Raw genomic sequence first — 23279 nt, forward strand, 5'->3', positions numbered from 1 at the left:
GGGATTTCCTGATGTACTGGGATTTGTTTACCCCTCCATTCAGCCTGTCAGGCAGAACCAATGGACGTCTGTGGAGAGTTTTCTTTTTAAACATTCATTTGGTCTCAAGTATTAACTGATATGATTATGGTAGCCGAAGGTAAAGGTCACAGTGGCAGAGGTAAACAACCACAGGGGCATATTGTTTATTGTGTGTGTGCTCGACATTGTGTGCAGAGCTTTTTATATTGTTCAGAGTGAAGAGAGAAAACGTTGTGTTATTCGAAATAGGAAATGAGGGATTCTATACCGATTTACATAACATAATTACCAATATACATCCTAAAATATCAGCAGCTGAGACATATCTAGTTAGAGTTGTCTATTAGCCTTATGCAGCCTGAGAGGAAGTGCTGCCTGAGAGGCTGCACTCAGGGTAAAACACATTTCCTCTAGAGCTAACAACAGTCGCCTCGGCTCTGACTGAGAACCTTAACCCATCTTAACAACTACACAGTCTGATGATAACTTCATGACATTGGGCCAGGTGACGATTAGAAGACGCACGGTGACTTTATGTCAGTGAGCGAGTTCGGCAGATTATTCCGTAGCTGGATTTATTACCCTCGCTACCTTGGAAGCTAACTCGCTAGCATTAAGCAGCTCGGATAAATAACGTCGGCTGCGCTCACTCCCAGGTCGTACGTGAAGAAGAGTGTGTTCTTCTGAACGACACGCGCGGAACCAGACTGAGGGTAAGTGGACCGGGGTCAGATTCGATCATGTGTCAATGCGGGGAAGCAAAACAACATGGGTGTTAGCTGTAGTAAACATCCGGTGGTCATATCACGTACATGTACCCGCATTTCAAGGGACGAATAGTGTTTTACTTTGAATTCTGATGTAAACAAATGTCGGAATCAAGCTCCGTGTCCCAGCCGATGCTCTTTGCCTCGTGGTTACTGGGGATGACGTCATGTTTTCCTACAAACCACCGGTCCCTGCTTTGACAGCTCAGAGGAGTCTGCACATCAGCACTCATCAGCGGGCCACAGGGCCTCCTCTCTGAACAGGGACCAGGACTTAGAGGAAAGCGAAAACAGAAAGTGAAAGTAAAGGTGTCTCTGCCATGTGTCTGTGTGCCAGAATGAATGTATATACTCCTGTTCGTAACATTGTGCATGTGTATCCATAGGGATGGTGCAGCCCCAGCCGGATGGCCCGATGCAGTGGGACATGTCAGGAGAGGAGAGTGGAGGCGCCCTCCGCGTCCCACCAGAGCTGGCTGCCAATGAAGTGGTGACCAGGTTGCTGGGTGATAACCAGCAGCTTAGAGGTAACAAATCAAGCAGTAATGACTCAACTTAGTACTGATGACTGATCACCTACAGAATTAAATAGATGGTTAAGTGGAATGTGTTAGGCATACTATTATTTCCACACAAGCGTTTTGGCTCCGTATTGGTTTCATATCCATACTAACAAGCCTGAAAAGGCATATCACATGACCACTCACATACACTGGTGTGAGCAGGAAGCATTTGGTTGTAAGTTACAGAATTGGCACAGTTTGCTAGAATAACAGTTTGCCCCCTACACATGTAAACACATGTTTCATTGTAAAATGCAGAACTTAAATGCACAACAAGTATTAGCAAAGACAACCGGATCAGCAACACTGGTGATTCATTAACCATGTTGTGCTCTACACTGGAAAATGAGGCTAATGCTGGTTGTTTTCTCCCAGAAGAGGGGCATGTGATAGGAAGCTGAGGAATCAGCAGAGGTTGCATTGTGACAAAAAAAAGGGCCAATCAGCTAGTGGTTGTGTGGGTCGATGTCATAATTTCCAAACTTCTTTACTAAAACGCAACCCGGAGTTTTCAACCTAAAACGGGGTCAGCAGCGTTTCCAAACTTCTCGGTTGTAGCGGCTCTAAACTCAGGAGTAGTGAGGACACCAGGCGTATCCGTAACAGAGTTGATGCATTTCCAAACACAAACGTAGTGTCAATTTAGCCATAATGGTGGAAGATTAAATGGCCATTTCAGTAGATCATTTTACAGAAAGTACTTAATGTGTATGTGTGGGCAATTTAAAAGTAGATGCATTCATTGTATGTCAGTGCTTCTATCTCTATTATTTTACAATTGTCTTACACTACAATGGGACTCCACCAAGACCCAACAGTCCAACTATGAAACTGAATTTAAATTCACTTGATCTGGATCTTTATTTGGATTTTAACATAATTTCACTCACTCATAAATATCAGTCACCTAAACATGCCAGATAATTTCCATCAAGATTCATGAATTACTCTCTCTGAAATAAACATTTTTTTAATTGTTTCCCAGAGTAGTGAAACACATTGGATTCAGGAGCATTACCAAACAGGAGCTGTTTTAAGAGCATTAAGACTCCTTTCATCACCAAAATGATTCACTAGGATGTTTTGACTCCTGTTTTTGACTTGAAATCAAACACAAATTTAAATTGATTTAAAGTATCCTCTATCTATAATCAGAGAGACACACAGAGTTAAATTCTATTTCATAATTATATCTTACATTAATGTACAATTTGTAGATTAAATACATATTTACAAGGAGGGTTGGTGGTAAGGGATACAGGGTGGAACTGGGAGGTGGATAAAGGGGGAAGGAAGCAATAAGAGGGGGTAAAGTGACATCTATTGCACTTCTGTCCGTCCTAAGAGAGGGATCCCTCACATGTGGCTCTCTCCGAGGTTTCTACATTCTTTTTACCCTGTTAAAAGTTTTTTTTTGTAGTTTTTCCTTACTCTTGTTGAGGGTTAAAGGCAGAGGATGTCAAACCTTGTTAAAGCCCTATGAGACAAATTGTGATTGGTGAATATGGGCTATACGAATACAATTTGATGGATAAAGGAAATAAGGGAAAGGATTAGGGGAGGTTGCTCGAACAATTCCTCTCTCCTTTCTCCATCTTTTTTCCATCTCTGTCGTTTAACTTCCTCCCCTTCAGCTTGTCCTTCTCCTCCTGAACATTTTTCACCTTCAACTGCAGCTGGTCATCTTTTTGCGTGAGCTCGGGCTGTACTTGTGTCAGTTGGCCCACCTCATCTTATAGATCCCCTTTTTCTTTGTTGAGGGCCTCCACCTTTTTGCAATAGTTACCTCTGCATGGATCAGCTCCTGGCACAGGCTCGCCTTTACTATTTCACACCTTGCCCCCCTCTGCTTCAGTTCCCTTTCATTTTAATCACAATAAGCTGTGTCCCCCTTGTATTTAATTGTACCGGAGATTTTGTGTGGCACCATGTTACATATCATATCTACTTTTTGCCTTACCCTTTTGTCCTCCAGAGACCCTGCGGCGAAGCAACCTGGCCTTGCGTCAGCGCTGTGAGGAGATGGAGGGATGGCAACGAAGGACGAGAGAGGAAAGAGAGTTTCTCAGCTCTCGCTTCCAGGAGGCCAGGTCCCTGGTGGAGAGGCTGGCCCAGGAAAACCACTCCTTACAGAGTCTGGTGAATGGACCAACCTCACCGTCATCTCACTGCTCCAGCCAGACAGAAGACCTGCAGGGACGCCCGGCAAGGAACGGTCCACACGAGGGACCACAGGTTAGCATGGTGAGAAACACACGGCTGCTTTCGTACTTTAAACACATGATATACATTTTATATAATATGATCCTGTGTTGTCATGTGTATGCAGAGGATATTTCATTATCCTGTAATAGTTTCTGTAATTTTGCCACATCTTTAAACACCTGTCTGATGTACGGCAACGTGAACAACCACAAGCCAATCATATATTTAAAGTTATTGGAACAGAGTTTCTAACATTATGACTGCAGGATCCACTGCCAGTGTTTATCGGGCCCCCAAGTTGAGTTGCTGCTTTGTGTCTTATGCAGAGAGGGTGAGAGAAAGGGAGTAAAAGAGACAGAGATGGTTTTCATGCTCCTGCATATCACCTCTGTTCTGTCCCCTATTGCTCACCGTGGTCACCTATACTATTAAGTTCTACTCTAACCAGCGTTAGAGAATATTCCAAGCCGCTGCACTTTATTTTGTGATCATGACATTTGACAGAGGCTGTGTCCGAAATCGCCCTCTCATTTACTACTCCCTACTTTACTCTATATGGACTTCTATGCAGAAGACTATATAGTGAGCTCATGGGCCAAAGACACTACTTGGTACTTTTCTCCATGCAGGTAATAACATCATTGTTGCAGGATTACAACATACAACAACAACAACATCAGCCAGTGAAAAATCCAATCATACATTTTAAATGTTTATTTTTCACTTAGTATTAATACTTTTAGGCAACCGCTAAAACAGAGTGGTCGCTCTGTGAAAATGTCAGCAAATATAAAAACCTGCCTGTCTTTATCCTCATTATATTTCAGATATTTTTGATAAGATTAAGAGGGAGTAGAATATAGAGAGAAGGCTGAGACGTGCTGCCCTCTTTCCTCTCCGCCATTTTTCTTCTGTCAACGCCGCGAGCGCAATACATGATGGTAGATATTGCTCGATTAGGGACCATCGGTTTAACACTGCTTTTCCCGATGCACTGTCGGATACAATGTTCCACTATAGTTTGGAGAGCACTACAAAGTGCAAACTCACTATATAGTGGACTTTGAGGGATTTCACACACAGCCAAAACAAACAAGTATCGTTTAAAGACAGCTGAGGAGCATAGCATAGCCTTCATTGACATTTAAAATGATTACAGAGAAACTCTTCTACCAGAGCTGCCCTGCTTAAGTCACATAAAAGTCCTAATTTTCTTCAAACCGCCTGTGATGCAGCCTCTTATTTGAGCCTCCGTCGGAAACAGACATTTTTAGCTCAGCCCTCCTTAATTTCCCACATTCCTTTGATTGGCTGAACATCCGGAAGTCTGCAGAGGGACGGTGCACCAGTGCTTAAGAGTGCCGCCTCATCCTCTCACTGGTGTGGAGTTTGGAAAGGGCAACTTTTCAAATCCATCCAAAGTTGAATGAGCCCTGATCCGTTCATGAGGACAGACCAAACAGCAGAAGCAACAAAGATTACAGAATACGTTCTCTGACTCGATGGATATTACACTGATAACCTGCCTCCCTCTGTAACATAACTGCAGCTATAATATTTGCATCACAATCTGTATTTAAATATATTTCTATTTATGCCCCTCTCTCATTTGGGAAATGCCAAATGAACGGAAAGCAATTGCTCTCAGGAGAAGTTCATACTGCTGTTATTATGGGGTCACCAAACTACTGCTTATGTGATAACAGCACCATGGATTAGTTGTGTGGTTGAGTACATCAAAAGCCTGTAATACCTCTATAGTAGAGTGTTTTGAGAGAAGGAGCCGTGTTTGGAAGGAAGAGCAAATCTAGAAATCTGTGACGAGCAGACATCAGTATAAATAACCCTGGAATAGTGTTCACAACACTCTGACACCTGAGCATTTGTCTGATGAAGCCACTTCAACCATGTTAAATATGAACAATCCAACTTTTTAACATTAATTATATGATAGAGAAAAAGATATTGAAGTATTATAAGTCCCCTTTAGGGTACTCACAAGGGGCCAGGCATATATATATAAATGAGTGAAGTTGTATGAGTTTTCTTCCGTCTTTCAGTCTCTAGATCAGCGTGAGAGAAAGAGAGTCAAAGAAATGGATCAACACACACAGACCACACCCCCTCGCAGCCTGGTAAGATGTATGGTGCTGTTGTTGACTTAAATATCGATGCATTTGTTTATTTTATATCTAATGGATCTGTCCGTGTGCCTAGGATGTCTCCTTGAGTAGCTCCCTCCCCACTCCCCCCACCTCATTTTCAGAGGTACTGGGGGAGGTAATGGGAAGGGGAAATGGCCAGGTGAGACTGCTCACTCCATCTTGATTCCACCCATAAGATCCCACAGACTTGTTTTAATATGTTTTATAGGTCTGGTTCAATTCTTCACCGACCACCTTATCTGCAATTGCATTCAGGCTGGTCAGAAATCATCACTTCCTGCTCGGAAAACAAGGCCACTGTTTAGAGTTCTTAATACAAAACCTATCAATGGTCAATAACAGCATTTTGAATAAATATTCCAATAACTCAACTGAAATTAGTTTTTTACATTTGACAATATACCTTATATCCATGTATTTGGCTTGGAATTCCGAGCAGGAACTGGATTGAATGGAGGTTTTTCACTAACCTTTATAAATTTTCGTATTTCTCACTTTGAATTATGCACATTATCTTTATGCACTGTTTGGCACTTTTAATACCCCCCATTTGATCTCTTTTTACGGACCCCCTTCTTCTTGTGTTATCTTACTCTTGGTGTATTTCTACTTTTCTGCTAGGGTGAACATAGTCTAACTCTAACTTTGCTCCTGTCAGTGCTGATTCTTTACATCCATGCATCTCTGTTTCTTTCAACTTCCCGTCTTTTCCCCGCAGCCCGTGGAAGGTCCAAATGAGTTCCTGCAGCTGCTGAAATGCCACAAAGAAAAGCTAGAGGAAGGCATGAAAGACCTGAGGACGAAGAATGAAGAGCTGGAGAGGGACAGAGAAGAGGGAGAGAAAGAGAGGGAGCGGATGTGTCGCTGCATTGACCAGCTAGGCTCCAAACTGGCCCAGGCACAGGTGACGCTTTGATTCGAACATGGAGAAATTATTTCCAAGGAACTAGTGCAGTGATGCAGTACTTCAGAGAGCATGACAGACATGAGAAAATAAGAGCAACAAGAAAATGCAAACGTGTGCTTGTGAAAAGTATTTTGAATCACAAAACATAGGAAATCTGGAATTCAACTAATTGTTTTAAGCAGGGATGTAGTTGTAAAAAGTGGGTAAACTATAATTTTCGGGCAGCTCTCTCCCGCCATTATTAAAAAAGTGGGGGTGTTGCGGCAGTTGCCAACATGAAAAACCCTAACCCTTTTTGGAACACAGTACATATTTGTGTTGGCAGCAATGCCAATATTTTTTATTTGTTTGGAAGATCATGTTGAGCTGGTCATTTCAAAAGTAGCTCACAAGCCTATAAATTGTGGGCACCCCTGATCTACTCCATTAGATCTCAGAGGCAAATCTTGTAATTTTATTCCACTATTATTTTCTATCTAGCTATAGGTGGTAGTTACTTAAAAAATTATGATTTTTGTTTACAAAGAGTAAAACCCTGCTTTTACATTTTCAAGTTTCAAGAGTTTATTGTCATATGCACAACGATTACATTAAGCAGTCGCTTGCAATGAAATGCTTGGGTCACAGGCTACATGAATGCCTTCATTGTAATAATGACCAAGTTAATGTCCAGCCAGAATCATTAATAATTTTGTTTAAAATATAACTGCTAGCATACGACTCAGATAACTAGCGGTTAATTCGTATAATAACGTCTTTCAAATTAAGCCTGATTGAGCTCGACAAATTTCACAAAGTATTATTGAATTTGTTTAAATATTTTAGACCATTAATTGCCCAGCTCTTACTTGCTCATGTTTCTTGTTACACTCTGGTACATCAGGTCTGTCACCTGACTCAACTGATTGTAAGTGACGTCTCTATGACCAGTGGAGACTGCACTTGATTAGGGATAGACACAGGTGATCCTAAAGGTTTGTGTGTGTTTGTGTGTGTGTGTGTGTGTTCACAGGCAAACAGTGTTGCAGAGGAGGTTGTTCAACATCGCTCTGAGGCTCAGCACTCCTCTGACTGGTACCAAATATTTCCCCTTTAACTCAAAATACTTATATGCATTGTTTGGAACTAATGCCCCTAAACTGACTTGTATTGTGTGTTTGACTTGAAGTCACTTTATCTTTCCGACTGGTTGATTTTCAATTAACCTTGCTTTAGTAGCACTTATGCTTGATAAAAGCCTGTCTTTTGAGATCTCCTCTTCTTCCTCCTCCTCCTCCTTCTCCTCCTCCTCCTCTTCCTTTCTTTCTATTTCCCTTTTCCAGCTCTAGCCTGGCTAAACTCACAGAGCAGCTTCAGGCCACACAGGGCAGGTGAGCCCACCGCTCTGTGTGGCTTTCTTTCTAACTGTGTGCATGTCTGCTGTCTACATGTGACTCTGTCTTCCTCTTACGTTTTAACTCATTTTGTCCCTGTATGTGTTTATTTTTTTGTTTGTTTTGTTATTGTTAATTCTTTATGTGCTTACTCGTGTTGTCTCAAGTAGGATTTCTGTCAATCTCCTGTCATATATGGCAACGTTAAGACAAAGTTATTCTATTATCAATATAATAATTAGTTTACTAGCAGACAACTGAACTTACTTCAGGATCAAGCATCAGGATAAAGTATCCACTATTGAATTATCGATTGACAAAATCTGCTAGTTTATATAAATTTCAGGGGCTTATATTTGTAATGGAATGTTTACTTAATATGGCATTAATACTTGGATTTAATACTCCATATACATCCACAAAATCCATGTTTGGTGGCATCAGTTGCTACTTCTCAATTTTATAACTTATCATTAAATAAGTCTAAATGTTAAAATTTTAATATAAAATTATTATTATATTATTATTATTCATCCCTTACGTATTTTGGTAATATATACAGTTTAATAATACATGTACATTCGTACATTCGTACATTCGTACATACATACATACATGCATACATGCATACATGCATACATACATACAGTGGATATAAAAAGTCTACACACCCCTGTTAAAATGCAAGGTTTTTGTGATTTAAACAAATGAGACAAAGATAAATCCTGTCTGAATTTTCTCCACCTTTAATGTGACCTTTAACATGAACAATTCAGTTGAAAAACAAAATTGAAAATCTTTTAGGCAGAAAAATAAAAAATAAAAATTTACAATAACCTGGTTGCATAAGTGTGCACACCTAGCCTGGATGCCTGACGAACTTAGCCCCGCCCACAACATTTTTGGTCGGGCAGTTCGGTCTGGGGTCGCTCCATTGGGAAAAAATTATGGCCCGACCAGGCCAATCAGATTGTCAGGGCGGGCTTTATACGATGATTGACAGATGATCAACGGTAACGTAATCAACCACGTCATCAAAGTGCCCTTGGGTTGAATTCGTTTTCAACAAACATGCCTGCCGCTGGCGAGCTGAGATGTGTAGATGCTGCCATTGAGTCTGTTTTAGAAGACATCGACAGCACATTCATTTTGAAAGAGGAACACAGAACGTGGAGGCGACGCCAAAGCACCGCGCTAATCCCTATCGCCCCGGCGCTTGGCTGTTCACAACGGACACTGAAGCGACGCTGAACCGCCGGGCAGCGCTAATAATATCACCCGTTGATCCAGTAGATCGCTGCACGGCTTTGTGCCAGTCACACCGGAGGCTGAAGCACCGCGCTGCGCCAAGGCTGCCTCGCGGTGCTTCAGCCTCCGGTGTGACCGGCACAAAGTTTTAACATGGGAGTGGATGGGAGCCAGCTGTTATTTAAGGCTTGGCGCTGCGCTGAAGTGTCCGGTGTGAACCCGGCGTTAGTAAATAACTCACAATGCGTTGCTTAGCATACGTCACATACTACGTTGCTCTGATTGGTTGTAGGTCTATCCAATTGAGCGAAGAGGAATTTTACTTCCTGGTCAGTTGAAACACGCCCCATAATCACAGCCCAATGGAGCGGTCTCAGACTCACATTCTGACTAGAATTGTGAGTCTGACAACGTCAGGCTAGTGCACACCCTTAACCTAATACTTTGTTGAAGCACCTTTTGATTTTATTACAACACTCAGTCTTTTGGGGTAGGATGCTATTAGCATATCACATCTTGACTTGGCAATATTTGCCCACTCTTCTTTGCAAAAGGGCTCCAAATCTGTCAGATGGCGAGGGCATTTCCTGTGCACAGAACTCTTCAGATCACCTCACAGACGTTCAATTGGAATCAGGTCTGTGGTCTGGCTGGGTCATTCCAAAACATTAATCTTCTTCTGGTGAAGCCATACTTTTGTTGTATTGGATGTATGCTTTGGCTCGTTGTCATGCTGATTGGTGAAATTCCTATTCATCTTCAGCTTTCTAACGGAAGCCTGAAGGTTTTGTGTCAAAACTGACTGGTATTTTTTGAACTGTTCATAATTCCTTCAACCTTGACTAAGGCCCCTGTTCCAGCTGAAGTAAAACAGCCCCAGAGCATGATGCTGCCACCACCATGCATCACTGTGGGTATGGTGTTCTTTGGGTGATGTGCAGTGTTGTCTTTGCGTCAAACATACCTTTTGGAATTATGGCCAAAAAGTTCAACCTTGATTTCATCAGACCATAACACATTTTCCCACATGCTTTTGGAGACTGCATGTATGTTTTTGCAAAATTCAGCCGGGCTTGGATGTTTTTCTTTGTAAGAAGCCCCCCGAACCAGATTTCTTCTTGTCTTTTTATAAATTTTGGAGGGAAGTCCAGTTCTTGGTAATGTCACTGTTGTGCCATATTTTATCCACTTGATCATGGCTGTCTTCACTGTGTTTCGTGGTATATCTAATGCCTTGGAAATTATTTTGTACCATTCTCCTGACCGATACCTTTCAACAATGAGATCCCTCTGATGCTTTGGAAGCTCTTTGCGGAACATGGCTCTTGCTGTAAGATGCAACTAAGAGAATGTTAGGAAAATCCTATTAGAAGCGCTGAACTATATTTGGAATTAATCAGAGTCAATGTTTTTTCAATTGAGTTGATCACGTTATAGGTCACATTAAAGGTGGAGACAGGATTTATCTTTGTCTCATTTGTTTACATCACAAAACCTTGCATTTTAACAGGGGTGTGTAGACTTTTTATATCCACTGTACGTACGTACGTACGTACGTACATACATACATACATACATACATGTATTTGAAATGCAAGCCATGTCAGTACTGAAATGATCTGGCAGCTGTTTGTTAACAGGTATCGGGAACTTGAGGAGAAGCTCAACTACCTGCAGAAGAGTTCAGCTCAGCGGGACAGAACTGAAGCTTTGCTGAAACAGAAGGAAAAGGACTGTTCCCAGGTATGATCGACACAGATCCAAAATGTTCCAGTTAAAGGGCCCATATTTTAATTTGAGGTATTGGTACTCCTAAGATGATATATCAGTGGTTTAAAGTTGAAAAAACTGCTGCAATGTGTATTTCCATGTCCTCTCTTCTGCCTCTGTCTGGAGCTGCAGACAGAACAGGCCGTTTTCGCCTGCCTCTTGAGCCCCTCCTCTGATTGGCTGACTGCACTCTGAGTGACAGGCGTCCAGGCCTATCATCGGTCTCATTCTGGCGCATTGACTCTCTCTGTTCCAGAAGGCTGGACTGGTACCGGCTGGATGGGGCCGAGATACAAGTGCGATCCCGAATAACATCATACGGGGGTGGAAGTACGAAACAAGATGTTTCGATAACATATTTCTTAGAATGGACTGAGTGAAAAAGTCTGCGGAGTGACTGTTTTCATACTTTGAGGGTTCTTACTGACCCCCTTCAAGTATTACGGGTAGTAAAAGCCGTGAAAATGTTACACAATGTGGGCCCTTTAATGGAATTAAATATGGTGGTGCTGTAGAACGGTCTTTAAATATCAGCATTTAGTCAACTAACTTAAACATGTTGTATTTCTGCAGCTAGCAAAGGACTGTGAGGCTCTGAAAGCTCAGGCAACTTCCCTATTAGGAGAACTGAACGAGAGACAGAGCTCTCTAGAGAAAAGCGAGAGAGAACGCAAATTGTTGGAAGAAAAGTGAGCGGTCACGTCACTACAGCATGAATATATACAGAAAATAGAGTCGTCTCTCTATTCATGTCTTTCTCTTTACCTGTGTGTAGGCTGTCGAATAAACTGAGGCACCTGCAGTCAACAGAGCGGGAGCTAGAGCAACTGAGGAAGCAGAATCATGTGACCAATGACAAGTTTCTGCTGCAGACCCAGAGCCTGGAGCAGGCCCTGAAGACAGAGAGACATGTGGTCACAGAGGAGAAGTGTGTTCTTCACACACACACACACACCCACGAACACACATATGGCTGTGTCCCAACTGATTATTAAATGACATCCTTATTCATTTTTAATTTATAGATAAAACAAAATAAGAAACAGTTTTAACCAACATCCAGATTTACCAATATTGAGTCATGTAATACCTGTTGTTATGAATGACATCCTAATTCATTTTGACCTCAGTGTTATGTAGTATCAACCCTTCAGTAAACATAAAAGTTGAAACCCCTTTTCAGTACCACGTTGGATTGTTAGAAAAAAAAAGTATTAACTTTTGAGCAGAATATATTAATACGTTTTATAATTTTTTTCTCTCACCTACTCCAAAGATTTTTTTAAATCAGGACAGAAAGGGCTCCATAACAAGACAATACACCTGTTATTCATTTGATTCATTACTTCTCCACTGTTTCCAGCAAGATACCTGAGATTTGGTGTTTTATACTGTAAGGTAAATTTATGTTTCCTTTCTTTCTCTAAGGAAAAAACTAACACAACTGCAGCATGCCTACACGTGCCTCTTTAGAGACTATGATTCTAAACTGAAGAGTGAGGTAAACACAGTTCAACATCTTATTATTTTGGCTGTTTACCTAATTTATATGTGTCTTAACATTCCTGTGTCTTGCGTATTTGTTGTATGTTTGTCCTTCAGGGAGGAGATCTGTGCAGCCGACTAGAAGAGGCAGAGCGAGCGCTGGCCCTGAAGCAGGATCTAATCGATAAACTGAAAGAAGAGGTGGAGCAACAGAAAGGCTCACTGGAGACAGTTCCTGTCCTCACTGCTCAGGTACAGTCATACCTGGTAGACAGGTTGGGATCCGACCTCTTGAGCAGGTTGTTTTTAAATGTGGGGATCCATAATAGTTTTCTTCATTTTAATAATTTAATTTAGTTAAAGATCTCTAATCAGTAACTTTATAGTTGATTTGTTTGACCCGCATCACTCTTCAAACCATCATGCTTCAGGACACGCGACATGCTTCACAATACTCTTCTGAAATCAGTGAGTTCCGCTCCCGGATTCTGATTTCAGTAGTGATTTCGTCTGGGCAGGGCTCTAGACAAACTTTTTTTTACTAGTATAGCACTGGTGCTCATTGCTGAAAAGTTTAGGAGCAATCAAATTTAGGTGCACCACTTGCAACAACATGCAACGCAACACAGTCATATTTTTTCCCATCCTAAATGTTTTGGTAATAAATAGACAATTTATGAAATAGAGATATAGGCTGTTTTTGTGAAGTAGTGCTTTAAGAGGGGCTTTAAGTGCTGAGAAAAAATGTTAAATGGTGCTTTTAAAAATATTAACACCAAATATAAAAATTTGAACGAATGGTAATTTGAAGGTATGTGGTCACTTGATTACTGTAATTACAGCACAACCACAACAAAACAAGTAATAGAGGAACGTACTTTTACAGAATACGTCTCCTTCCCCTCCCTTTAGAACACATCCCCCTTAGGACCACTAGGGCCTGGCACATCTGAAGGCCAACCCCTGTAGTTGGGCCTTTTATCTCTTTTGCCCGGACTCAACCTCATCTGTTCATCCTCCTTGGCATCAGCCTCCTCCAAGCTAGTTCCCTCAAGACTTACTCTCAGCAGGTCCTCCACTTTGTCCACATGCAGGGACCCTCTAACATCAGATTTAATCCTCTTCTGTGCTGAAAATCCTGTTTATATTATTCTGAAATTGGATATTCTGCCCTTTTACTTTTGTTACTTTAAGTACATGCTGATTAGGGCTGGGTATCACCTCTGATTTCCGAATCGATTTGATTCCGATTTCCTAGGTCTTGATTTGATTTCTGATTCGATTCAATATCTATGCAGCTGGGGATATTTCATTGTACTATTCCACTTTTGCTTGAATATGAAATAAATTCTCAGAGAACTAAAGCTGTAAACTGCAAGGAAACCTCAGACTTGGTGCATTATTAATATATGACACAATATTCAGATAGGTCGGTCACAAGAACAAATTTTGTTGGATGGTAAATTATCCCAGAAATGTTTCTTTTATTATTGTGATATATTATTGTCATAATTTTGAAACAATTTCATACCACTGAAATAATTATAATATTACAGCATAATCCGTAAATAAAAACCCTTTCAAAGAAAAATGAAATTTAAATTATTAAGAATATTCAGTTTGACATTTGAATCAGAATTAAAATATTATAATATCCTCAGTAAAGACTCTCTGACTCTGTCAACAAAAATTACTCTTGAATAAATAGTAAACATTTGGCACAGGGAATGTGTAACCAGCTCAGTAACCTGGATCAGATGGTTATGATTTAGATGACAAACATATTATTGTGTATTTAGTTATTAATCAGAGGTGTCAGATCATGTATGCGAGTGGGGGCGAGGTCTGGGGGCCTCTGTGTGTGTGTGTTTAAACTCCACCGTTAAAAAAAAACTGTGATGTACATACAATATATTGACATTTACATTTTTTTATTTCTGTTCAGTCTCCTCCACTTGCTTTGTGTTGTAGCGTGGCCAAAAACCCAATGTGTTTGTTTTCCTTTACATACTTTTCTTTTTCTATTTTGTGGCAACTGAGTATGAAATGATAAGTTATATCATTCAGTGCTCATTTCCACACAGTTTCTCTTGGAAGACAGATCAGCCATTAGATCGGTGTGGATGTCGGATTGTAGTACATCATTTGTCGTGTACAAATATTGCATCAGCCATAATACGTTTAGGGGATGCTAAAGTCAAATCTCCCGCCCTCTGTCACTGTCTGTGCTTTCCTCAGGCTGAGATCTACAAGGCAGATTTCCTAGCAGAGCGAGAAGCAAGAGAGAAGCTGAACCAGAAGAAAGAGGAGTTGCAGGACCAACTGACTCAGGCCATAACTGAGATTGACAGGCTCAAACAGGAAGCCACATCACGGTAAGTGAATAACACATGTCCATTTCAATAATTATTGGTTCCCTATCGGTAATGGGAAGATTTATTGAAGGTGTACAGTATGTACTGGTCTACCATCTCTTGCTGTGTTCATTTAGCTTTTTTGTGGCTGAGGAAGTTGAAATCTCATCGTTTAGCCCATCAGCAGGGAGACAGGTCTCAACTGCTGATCATTGCAGCATCATGTCCCACCTGGGGTCAGAGCTGTATCTTTATTTGTACCGTGTATTGAAAGCCCTCATGAAGTTTGTCTGCATTCACTTCTGTAGCGCACGTATGGAGCAAATGAAGATGAGGCACGTGGAAGACTTTCCACCACGGGCGCCACACATTCCTCCTCCACAAGGTACATGAAAACCAACTCACACCAATTGTTGTATATATATATATATGTGTGTTTGTGATAGTCTTTCATACAGGACTTTCAGACTTTCACTAAACAGTTCACTATGTTATTTTCACTATTTTATATAAATAGATTGTTTGAATAATAATAATCTACCTACCAATTCCACAAACGTCTATCTTTCTGTATGTGGAACTCATATTAAACAAACTGATCATCTAATCAAATTCACACTTGGCATGTGTATATTTAATGGCCTGAGAAAGTGCAGTGCCGAAGTTTGTGTGATTTGGACATGCAGCATGTTAAATATTAATAAAAGTCAAATAAAAAGGTGACCTGAAGAGTGCAGGCCAGGTTTTCTTCAGTCTATGGACTGGCTTGAACAGGTCTTCTTCTTTGTCCTCAGATATCAGACTGAGACAGTCTCATAGCACGGGGGCTGATCCCCTTCATGGCAACAAAATTCACATAATCACTTCGCGTATGATGATTTGTCACCAAAGTAATAGCCCAACGTTAGTTTTGCTTCTGTAATGCATTATATCAAGCTGAATTACAGAGCTTTTATTTTGAAAAGTTGTGAACTTGGGTCTAAATAATTGTGTTGATTACTTAATAGACTTCTGAACTAGCCAATATTCGAACGCTAGTTACACTAAAGTTCACTGAATCGTTTACATTTTTGTTTGAACCCTATGTGAACAGTAATAGGAAAATTCTGTTTCATTTTATGTAAAACATTTTATACTATAAATCTTCATTGCAGATAAACCAGGTAGGATGAACACTAATTTTTCTTACTTCATTCTGGTTTATAGACTGTTTATAAAAAGTTTATACCGTTTTTAAGAAGCTCTGCAAAGTAGAACTGGTTGAGGAGGACTCTTCATGACAAGGAATAATTCTGACATAGCTCCGGAGCATGTCCACGACGTATCATTCTTAAAATTATAATACACATCTCTTATTCACAAAATGGAAAGAGGAGAAATCTCTGTCTGTCTGGCATGTGTCGAACGAGCAGTATACTAGTAGTAATAATTATATTTATAATAATTGCTAGTTTTATCTTTACCTTTGTTAGATGTTTTATAAAAATGTTGGTAATTTACTTACTCTTAAAATACTACAATACATTACTTTAGATTAGGATTGTGCCGATAGAAGATGATCCTGGTGATACAAGTTGATGAGTGCGAAAAACATACTGAGCCAAAAGAAACAGAATCCTGGAGGTAGATTCATCCGGTTGCCACAAATGTGACACCACAGAATGTTGACACTGCTGTGATGAAATATATTTTTTCCCATTGTTTTCTTTTAAGATTTTTTTTTTCTCCCTTTAGGTCTGTTCCCTGGTCCAGCTTTTAACACGGTGCCCGCTGCCCCCTCATTCCGTAATCAGGGTTTGGTGCCAGTCGGGGATCAAGGGGCAGCTGGAGCTGAGGAGCTGCCAGATTTATGTTGTCCCAAGTGCCAGTACCAGGCTCCAGATATGGACACACTGCAGATACATGTCATGGACTGTATACAGTAACATGAGCAGAGTTCAGCACACCATGACACCAACACACACACATTTGCAGATATATAGTACAGTATATTTACATTTTGGACGTTCAGCGTGTCTGCTGCCAGCTCTGGGCACAGCCTGGGGAAAAAATCTTTGCACCTTACTCTCTCTGTCATGCAAACACACACACACAAATACGTACTATACAATTTTAAATGTTTAATATGTTGGAATCAAGTTGAAATCAGATGAACAAGTGAAACAAAAAGAATCAACTAGTATTTTCGTAGAACCGTTCCACAGATTCAGTTTCTGCTGTAGCTTTTCCATTCTGCCACCCATCCCTTTTCTCACCATCCTTTTTCTCCCCTAGCACCTCTTCTGTCATTTCTCCCCCTCCCTCTTTCCTTTCCGTGCCTTGCCTGTGGGACACTGATGCACATGCCCATCAGTGTTTCTTGCCTCAGTCCCATTTCTAGTCCCTCTTCACTCCAGTGGCATAGTGGAAACTGAGGAGTAAACTATATAGTGGGGACTAAGCATGCACATGTAGACTTTGAATCTATCATCCATGTTGGTTACATGAGTAATTATCGGGCCTAAAGTGATGATATTTCACGAGAAAAATCACAATTCACAAGGGTAATTATCCCTACAAAGGAGAAAACACATGAGAATGTGAACAACTTGGTGAGCTTGAAATCATTAATATTTAAATATGGTTTGGACATAAATGTTGCTTGTCTACGTTACCTCAAAACATGTACTATAACGTATTAGAGATGGATTTACTCCATTGAAAAAGTAGCCATTCTCTGTGTTCTGTGCCTGTGTATATCTTTGACAGCACTACTTCTTTACCATGAGCTCCCTGTGCCCCTGATTCTGTCTTCTCTTTACCTGTGACACCCAGCTATTTATCTTTCTGAATGTAAGCAGATAGAAGTTCCTTCACTGTGTGTGTGAATATTGGCTGTAATTATCAATCATTCAGTGCAAAGAATATTGTTTTGAAACTGTTAAAGATTTACCAAATAAATCAGTTATTCATTAGCCCTGTGTCTGTGTGTGCGCGTAAAAGAAAGAAAACGAAGATTTGGGGATAAATCCTTGAATTTTTTTACAACTACTGCTCTGGAAGTTTTCTGGAAGCTGGTGAAAGTTGAACTCAGGCAGCATCTGATGTCTTATGCAGCAGTGTTAATTTTGGCAGCTATTTTTGATTTAGTCTTAGTCTTAGTCTTTTGACGAAAATGCATATTAGTTTTAGTCACATTTAGTCATTTTTATCCTTCTTAGTTTTAGTCTAGTTTTAGTCGACAAAAACGAATTACATTTTAGTTTAGTTTTAGTCACATTTAGTAGCCACATTAAACTCCTTTTCTTCCCTTCTCAGGCCCAGGGACCCTGTGTTGTGTCTAAAACTGCAAAATAGTCTAGCTTGCAGTACTTAGGTTGACCCTTAGATATCCCTACCGGCATAGGTCTATAGCAGGGGTCGGCAACCTTTACTTTCAAAAGAGTAATTTTGCCCCCTCTTCCCCCAAATAAAATTTGTCTGGAGCCGCAAAACATATTTGATAACAAAGCTAATAAAGTTTAATATAAAGTTATACTATACTAAACTATAGTTTGTTGCATTTAAGAAATTATAGAACGACAATAAAGAAAACTCTTGACATTTTATTGCTATTTGTACCTGTTACAACAAAGGAAAACACAGAACACTTATGAAGAGAAGAAAATACACAGGCAAGTGTCAGCCTACTTTGAAATAAATTAAACACAGAACTTTGTAGGGCTATTTGAATAAGAAGTACCCTATTTTGAAATAAATAAAAACCTATAGCTGCAGCCTAATAGCTTAAAAATATATATTTAGTTTTAAATGTGAAAACAAAAAGTGAGAGCAGGTTAGACTGGAGGCGGACACAGAAACTGAAGCTCGGTACAAACCACCTGCAGCTTCTGCTCTGATCAAGAAGCTGCTGCGCTGATCTCTGAGCAGCTGAGACCAGAGAAACTCTGTGTTTTCACTGTTTCCACTGTTAAGAAGCAGCTTCACATGGACGAGCTCAGATCTTGTGTCTCTGAGCGAGTGAGCGGGCGGGGGCGGAGCCTCGGGACCGGTGCGCAATCTGGGGCGCGCACACACACACACACACAGACACACTCACTCTCCCGCTCCTGATACTTCATGTCGGCCTGATACGATGATGTTTAAATAAATTATTGTGACTTAGTCAACCACCAACATTTTCGTCTCGTCTAGTCTCGTCAACGAAAGTTAAAACAGATTTAGTCATAGTTTTTATTTTCAAAGAATCGTTTTCGTTACGTCTTCGTCTAGTCTTCGTCATGGAAAAAAGATCGTTAACGAATATTTTTTGTCATCGTTTTCGTCAACGAAATTAACACTGTTATGCAGAAGATTTTAATGCAGACTTGATGCATCAAGGAGACCAAAAGGTGGAACAATATACAAACACAAACAGAGTAACATGAGTTGTAGTCTGTGCCTCTCTGTCTGGAGCATCTGAGTTAGATATGAAAGTCACTAAGTACAGTACAATGTTCCCTTATAAATAACCTGACCTTTGGTAATGCTTAGAGAGAGAAGGGAGAATCTTTGGAATTAGACAGGCATTATTCTCCTGTACAGATATCTAATATACATGATATACATAATATATAGTGGCATATACAGTAATGTGTTAGGATGGTCAAAAATTAATCAACAACCATGTAACCAAATGAAAATGCATTTCCTACTGAAAATGCAGTGTGAATGCTTCACTGCTGAAATGCTTTACTTATCAAGCAAAAAATTTGTCAAGTCTTAATAATAATACTAGAGCTGTGAAAAATAACGCGTTAACGCGTTATGATTAAATTACAGGATTAATTCGTTTTTTTTTTTAACGCATTTAACGCATGCGCAGAAGGACCTTCCAATTCCGCCGCCTCTGCACTAGTCGCCGCTCTAATGCAGTCAGACGGCAGCTGCCATACAAACAAACAAACAACATGGATAATTCTGATGAACCTGAGGACCTTCTGGACGGGAAGATCGTGTTCCAAAAAAACAAAGATCGAACATACAGTAAAACCAAGGTGATATGCACACTCTGCGAGAAGTGAGGCGAGGGGCGTTCAAGTGGAATGCGCCAAACCAGACTCACTCGCCGGACACATTGTGCAAAAGAAGCGGTCAGTTTTACTGTCAGAGAATTTGAACAAGTTAGTTTGCCTCACCAACTGGCTAAAGACCGAGTAGCTAAGAGGGCCTTTAGAGGCATTAGATTGTATCATGGTGTGGTTAATGGTTGTGTGACAAATGCCTATGGCTAAGAAGCTCAAATAATTTCTGTTTGATTTAAAAAAAAAAAAGTTTTATTCAACCACACAATGGCTAAGGAGCCCGAATATTGTTTAGGATGAAGATTATATTAATGTTCCATATGGAAAAGCAATGATTACTGCTGAAGAACTGCTGAGTTGCAGCACAAAAGAAAAGTTAAATGTCATAAATCTTGTTTTCACAAAAATATTCCGAGAAAATCGGTAATGTGATTAATCATGATTAATCCATAGAAACCTGTGATTAATTTGATAAAAAAATTTTAATCATTTCACAGCCCTAAATAATACTAATTATACATTTCATTTATATAGCGCTTTTCAAAGTTCTCAAAGAGTCTTATCTTAATTTGCAGAAATTAAAGCTGACGACAGCTGAATTCAATCTGAATTTGTTTTTTTCAGGCAAATTAACTGTCTTTTCGAAGGCTTTAAAATGCTCAAATACTTACCAAAATTTGCAGAAAATTTGAAAGTGATAAAAGTTTACGTATTCTTCATTAATTTTCAATGGGCATGGCAAAATGGTTCTGTATCTCGAACATACATCGACCATGAATCCTTTGAAGCTGAGCTGTCAACAAACAATTCCCCTCCTGCAGTGACTGTGGTCATAGATCAAAGGAATCTTCGATGTCTCGTAAAGGTGATCTCTCTTTCTCTTTCTCTTTCTCTCTCTCTCTCTCTCTCTCTCTCTCTCTCTCTCTCTCTCTCTCTCAGAATTGTGACATTTCCTCAAACCTTGTAAACATTGAGGTGCGGCGAAGGATCATCCTTCGCCAAAGGAGACGATGTTGTCATAACTCCACTGTGCATTGTCCTATCACCACCAAACTTCTGTCTCATGATCAGAGTCCAAGCCTGAACAGCTTTATGTGTCAATATTTCCTCAGGGTCATAGCGCCACCTACTGATCAGTGTGAAAATGAAGTTGTTGTAACATTGTGCAATTGATACAAAATTGCTCACGCTACATCAGAGCCCTTAAGGCCGAATTATAGTCCTGTGACTGCAACCGCGGAAGGCCACGCAGTTGCATCGACGGACTCGTTTTGGTTTATGCTTCTCTAACGTGTTGCGCGTATTGCAACGCAATTCACCGCCAGAACACTAGGCGGAAGACACGTGCGTGCAACCCGACTATAATTCGGCCTTGACTTGAACAGATCTTAGGGTTAGGGTTACAGATGGCGCCACCGATTGGCAACAGGAAAAAAGCTTTGTTTTAAAACTATCATTCAAATTACATAAAGTTTTCACAGTTTGATGGGCAATTGATAGTTTTGACCGTAATGAGCAATTAGCAGGCAAGAATCAACATCACGTGACGGACGCAGGAAGGGAATGTTAATCCTTGCCGCAGTGCGCAAAACGCATCCAACGCTTCAAAATGCATGTGCTCGGACCTGTTCAGTGCTGCTTTTCAGTCCTAGAAATTGTCGTTTATTTTTGGTTTTAACGGTCGGAATTTGTTTAATTCTACTTCACTGTCTTAGTACTTTTAATTGTAATGGAATATTACTTTACTGTCTTGGTACTTTTACCTCAGTGAATGATCCGAACTTTCTTCCAACATTGGTTAAGTTTATTTTGTTGCTTAGTACTTGTTTAACAAGTACTTGTTACAGAGTAGTTCTACTGTGCAGTATTAGTACTTTAGTTTCCTCTTCGTCCTCCAGTCCAACAGCGGTCAGTGCATGCTCCGAGTCTCAGGTTTCCTGTCTTTGTTTGCTCAGAGACTCAACCTGCACAGAGAAGAGGAACATGGCCGCCGTGCAGCTGCTGCGGGTGTCTGTACATGAGCGGATCAGCGCTGCCGCTGAAGACTTTCTGCTGCAGGTGGAGAAAGGAGGAGGAAAGGCTCAAGTCCCGGTGCTGAGAGCGATGCTCACCGAGCGGCTCGCGGCGGCGGGGGAGGAGATCCTCGCTGGGCTTGAGGAAACCGTTGCAGAGTACGAAGACAGAGTGGAGCAGTCCGAGCGGGAGATCTGCCGCCAGAGGAGGCTGCTCGATGCCGTTTTGCAGCCCGTAGTCCGGCTGCACAGTAGCCTGGATGCCAGACGAACTTATCCCCGCCCACAACATTTGAGGTCGGGAAGTTCGGTCTGGAGTCGCTCCGTTGGGGAGAAATTATGCCCGGCTCGAAATCGACCGGTCCAATCAGATTGTCAGGGCGGGCTTTATACGATGATGGACAGATGATCAACGGTAACGTAATCAACTACTTCATCAAGGAGCGCTTGGGTTGAATTGGTTTTCAACCAACATGCCTGCCGCGTAGCGACTCCCCTCGCAAAACTACCTGCAGTTTAAGGAGCGGACCATGTTAATAGACTCACCAGATCCCTCGCTTGCGGACCAGTGCAATAAGACACCCGCCGTACGACGACCGGACGCCCGCTGAACGCATTTCTCAAAAACTATAGTTTAACACCCCTCGCCAGCGGAACGAGGTAAGGAAGCTGGTCCCATTTACTTTGCTGCAGGTAGTGCGGAACAGTAGTCGCTATGTCACGTTAACGCATCAGACTTGTCTCGTGGTGATTTGTTTGTTTATTGTTTTTTAACGTTTGTGTTTGGTTTTATGGATTAAAATATCGTGTACTTAATGTCATTCCAGTTTTACGGTGTATTTACGGCTACGATGAAGTGAACAATAAAGAGCCGTGTGACATCAGTAGAGAAACTCTGCGTCATGTTTGGGGAAGGGGGGGGGGAAAGAAACATTTACTGTTTCTCTCAAAAATGCTGATCGTGTTGGTAAGATCTCCATGTATCCTTAAATTATTTTTACAACACTGGCAAAAATCGTTTTTACTGATCTTCTTCTTCTACTTCTTCCAGCATGCGTGCAGTTGAGCTCTGTGAACAACAGCTATGCGTCGCTTTACATACGTCACATACTACGTTGCACTGATTGGTTGTAGGTCTAGCCAATTGAGCGAAGAGGCTTTTTTTTTCTGGTTCGGTTGAAACACACGCCCCATAATCACAGCCTAATGGAGCGGTATCAGACTCACATTCTGACTAGAATTGTGAGTATGACAACGTCAGGCTAGCTGCACAGAGCAGGTCAGTCCCTAGAGCAGGGGTCACAAACCTTTTTGAGACTGAGAGCTACTTCGAAGGTACTGAGTAGTACGAAGGGCTACTTGTTTGA

At 40.9% G+C, this 23279-nt stretch overlaps 1 protein-coding gene across 3 annotated transcripts; it reads left to right on the top strand.

Moving 5' to 3' along the window:
* Positions 1-32: 32 nt before the first annotated feature.
* Positions 33-17812, top strand: ikbkg (inhibitor of nuclear factor kappa B kinase regulatory subunit gamma). Of its 3 annotated transcripts, none has more exons than XM_053425940.1 (15): positions 33-160; positions 1175-1315; positions 3327-3586; positions 5617-5691; positions 5774-5860; positions 6440-6625; positions 7641-7702; positions 10890-10992; positions 11593-11708; positions 11795-11947; positions 12448-12520; positions 12622-12756; positions 14743-14879; positions 15167-15243; positions 16593-17812. In XM_053425940.1, exons 1-15 carry the CDS (start codon positions 121-123, stop codon positions 16781-16783), a joined length of 1836 nt encoding a protein of 611 aa, XP_053281915.1. In that variant the 5' UTR covers positions 33-120; the 3' UTR covers positions 16784-17812. The 3 variants fall into 3 exon arrangements, with proteins under 3 accessions (XP_053281915.1, XP_053281914.1, XP_053281916.1); XM_053425939.1 differs by having other exon boundaries at positions 34-160; positions 3327-3595; XM_053425941.1 differs by lacking the exon at positions 33-160 and adding an exon at positions 393-734 and having other exon boundaries at positions 3327-3595.
* The last annotated feature ends 5467 nt before the right edge of the window (positions 17813-23279 follow it).

The sequence above is a fragment of the Pleuronectes platessa genome, chromosome 6 (assembly GCF_947347685.1).
Source record: "Pleuronectes platessa chromosome 6, fPlePla1.1, whole genome shotgun sequence".
In the NCBI taxonomy this organism is placed as follows: Eukaryota; Metazoa; Chordata; class Actinopteri; order Pleuronectiformes; family Pleuronectidae; genus Pleuronectes; species Pleuronectes platessa.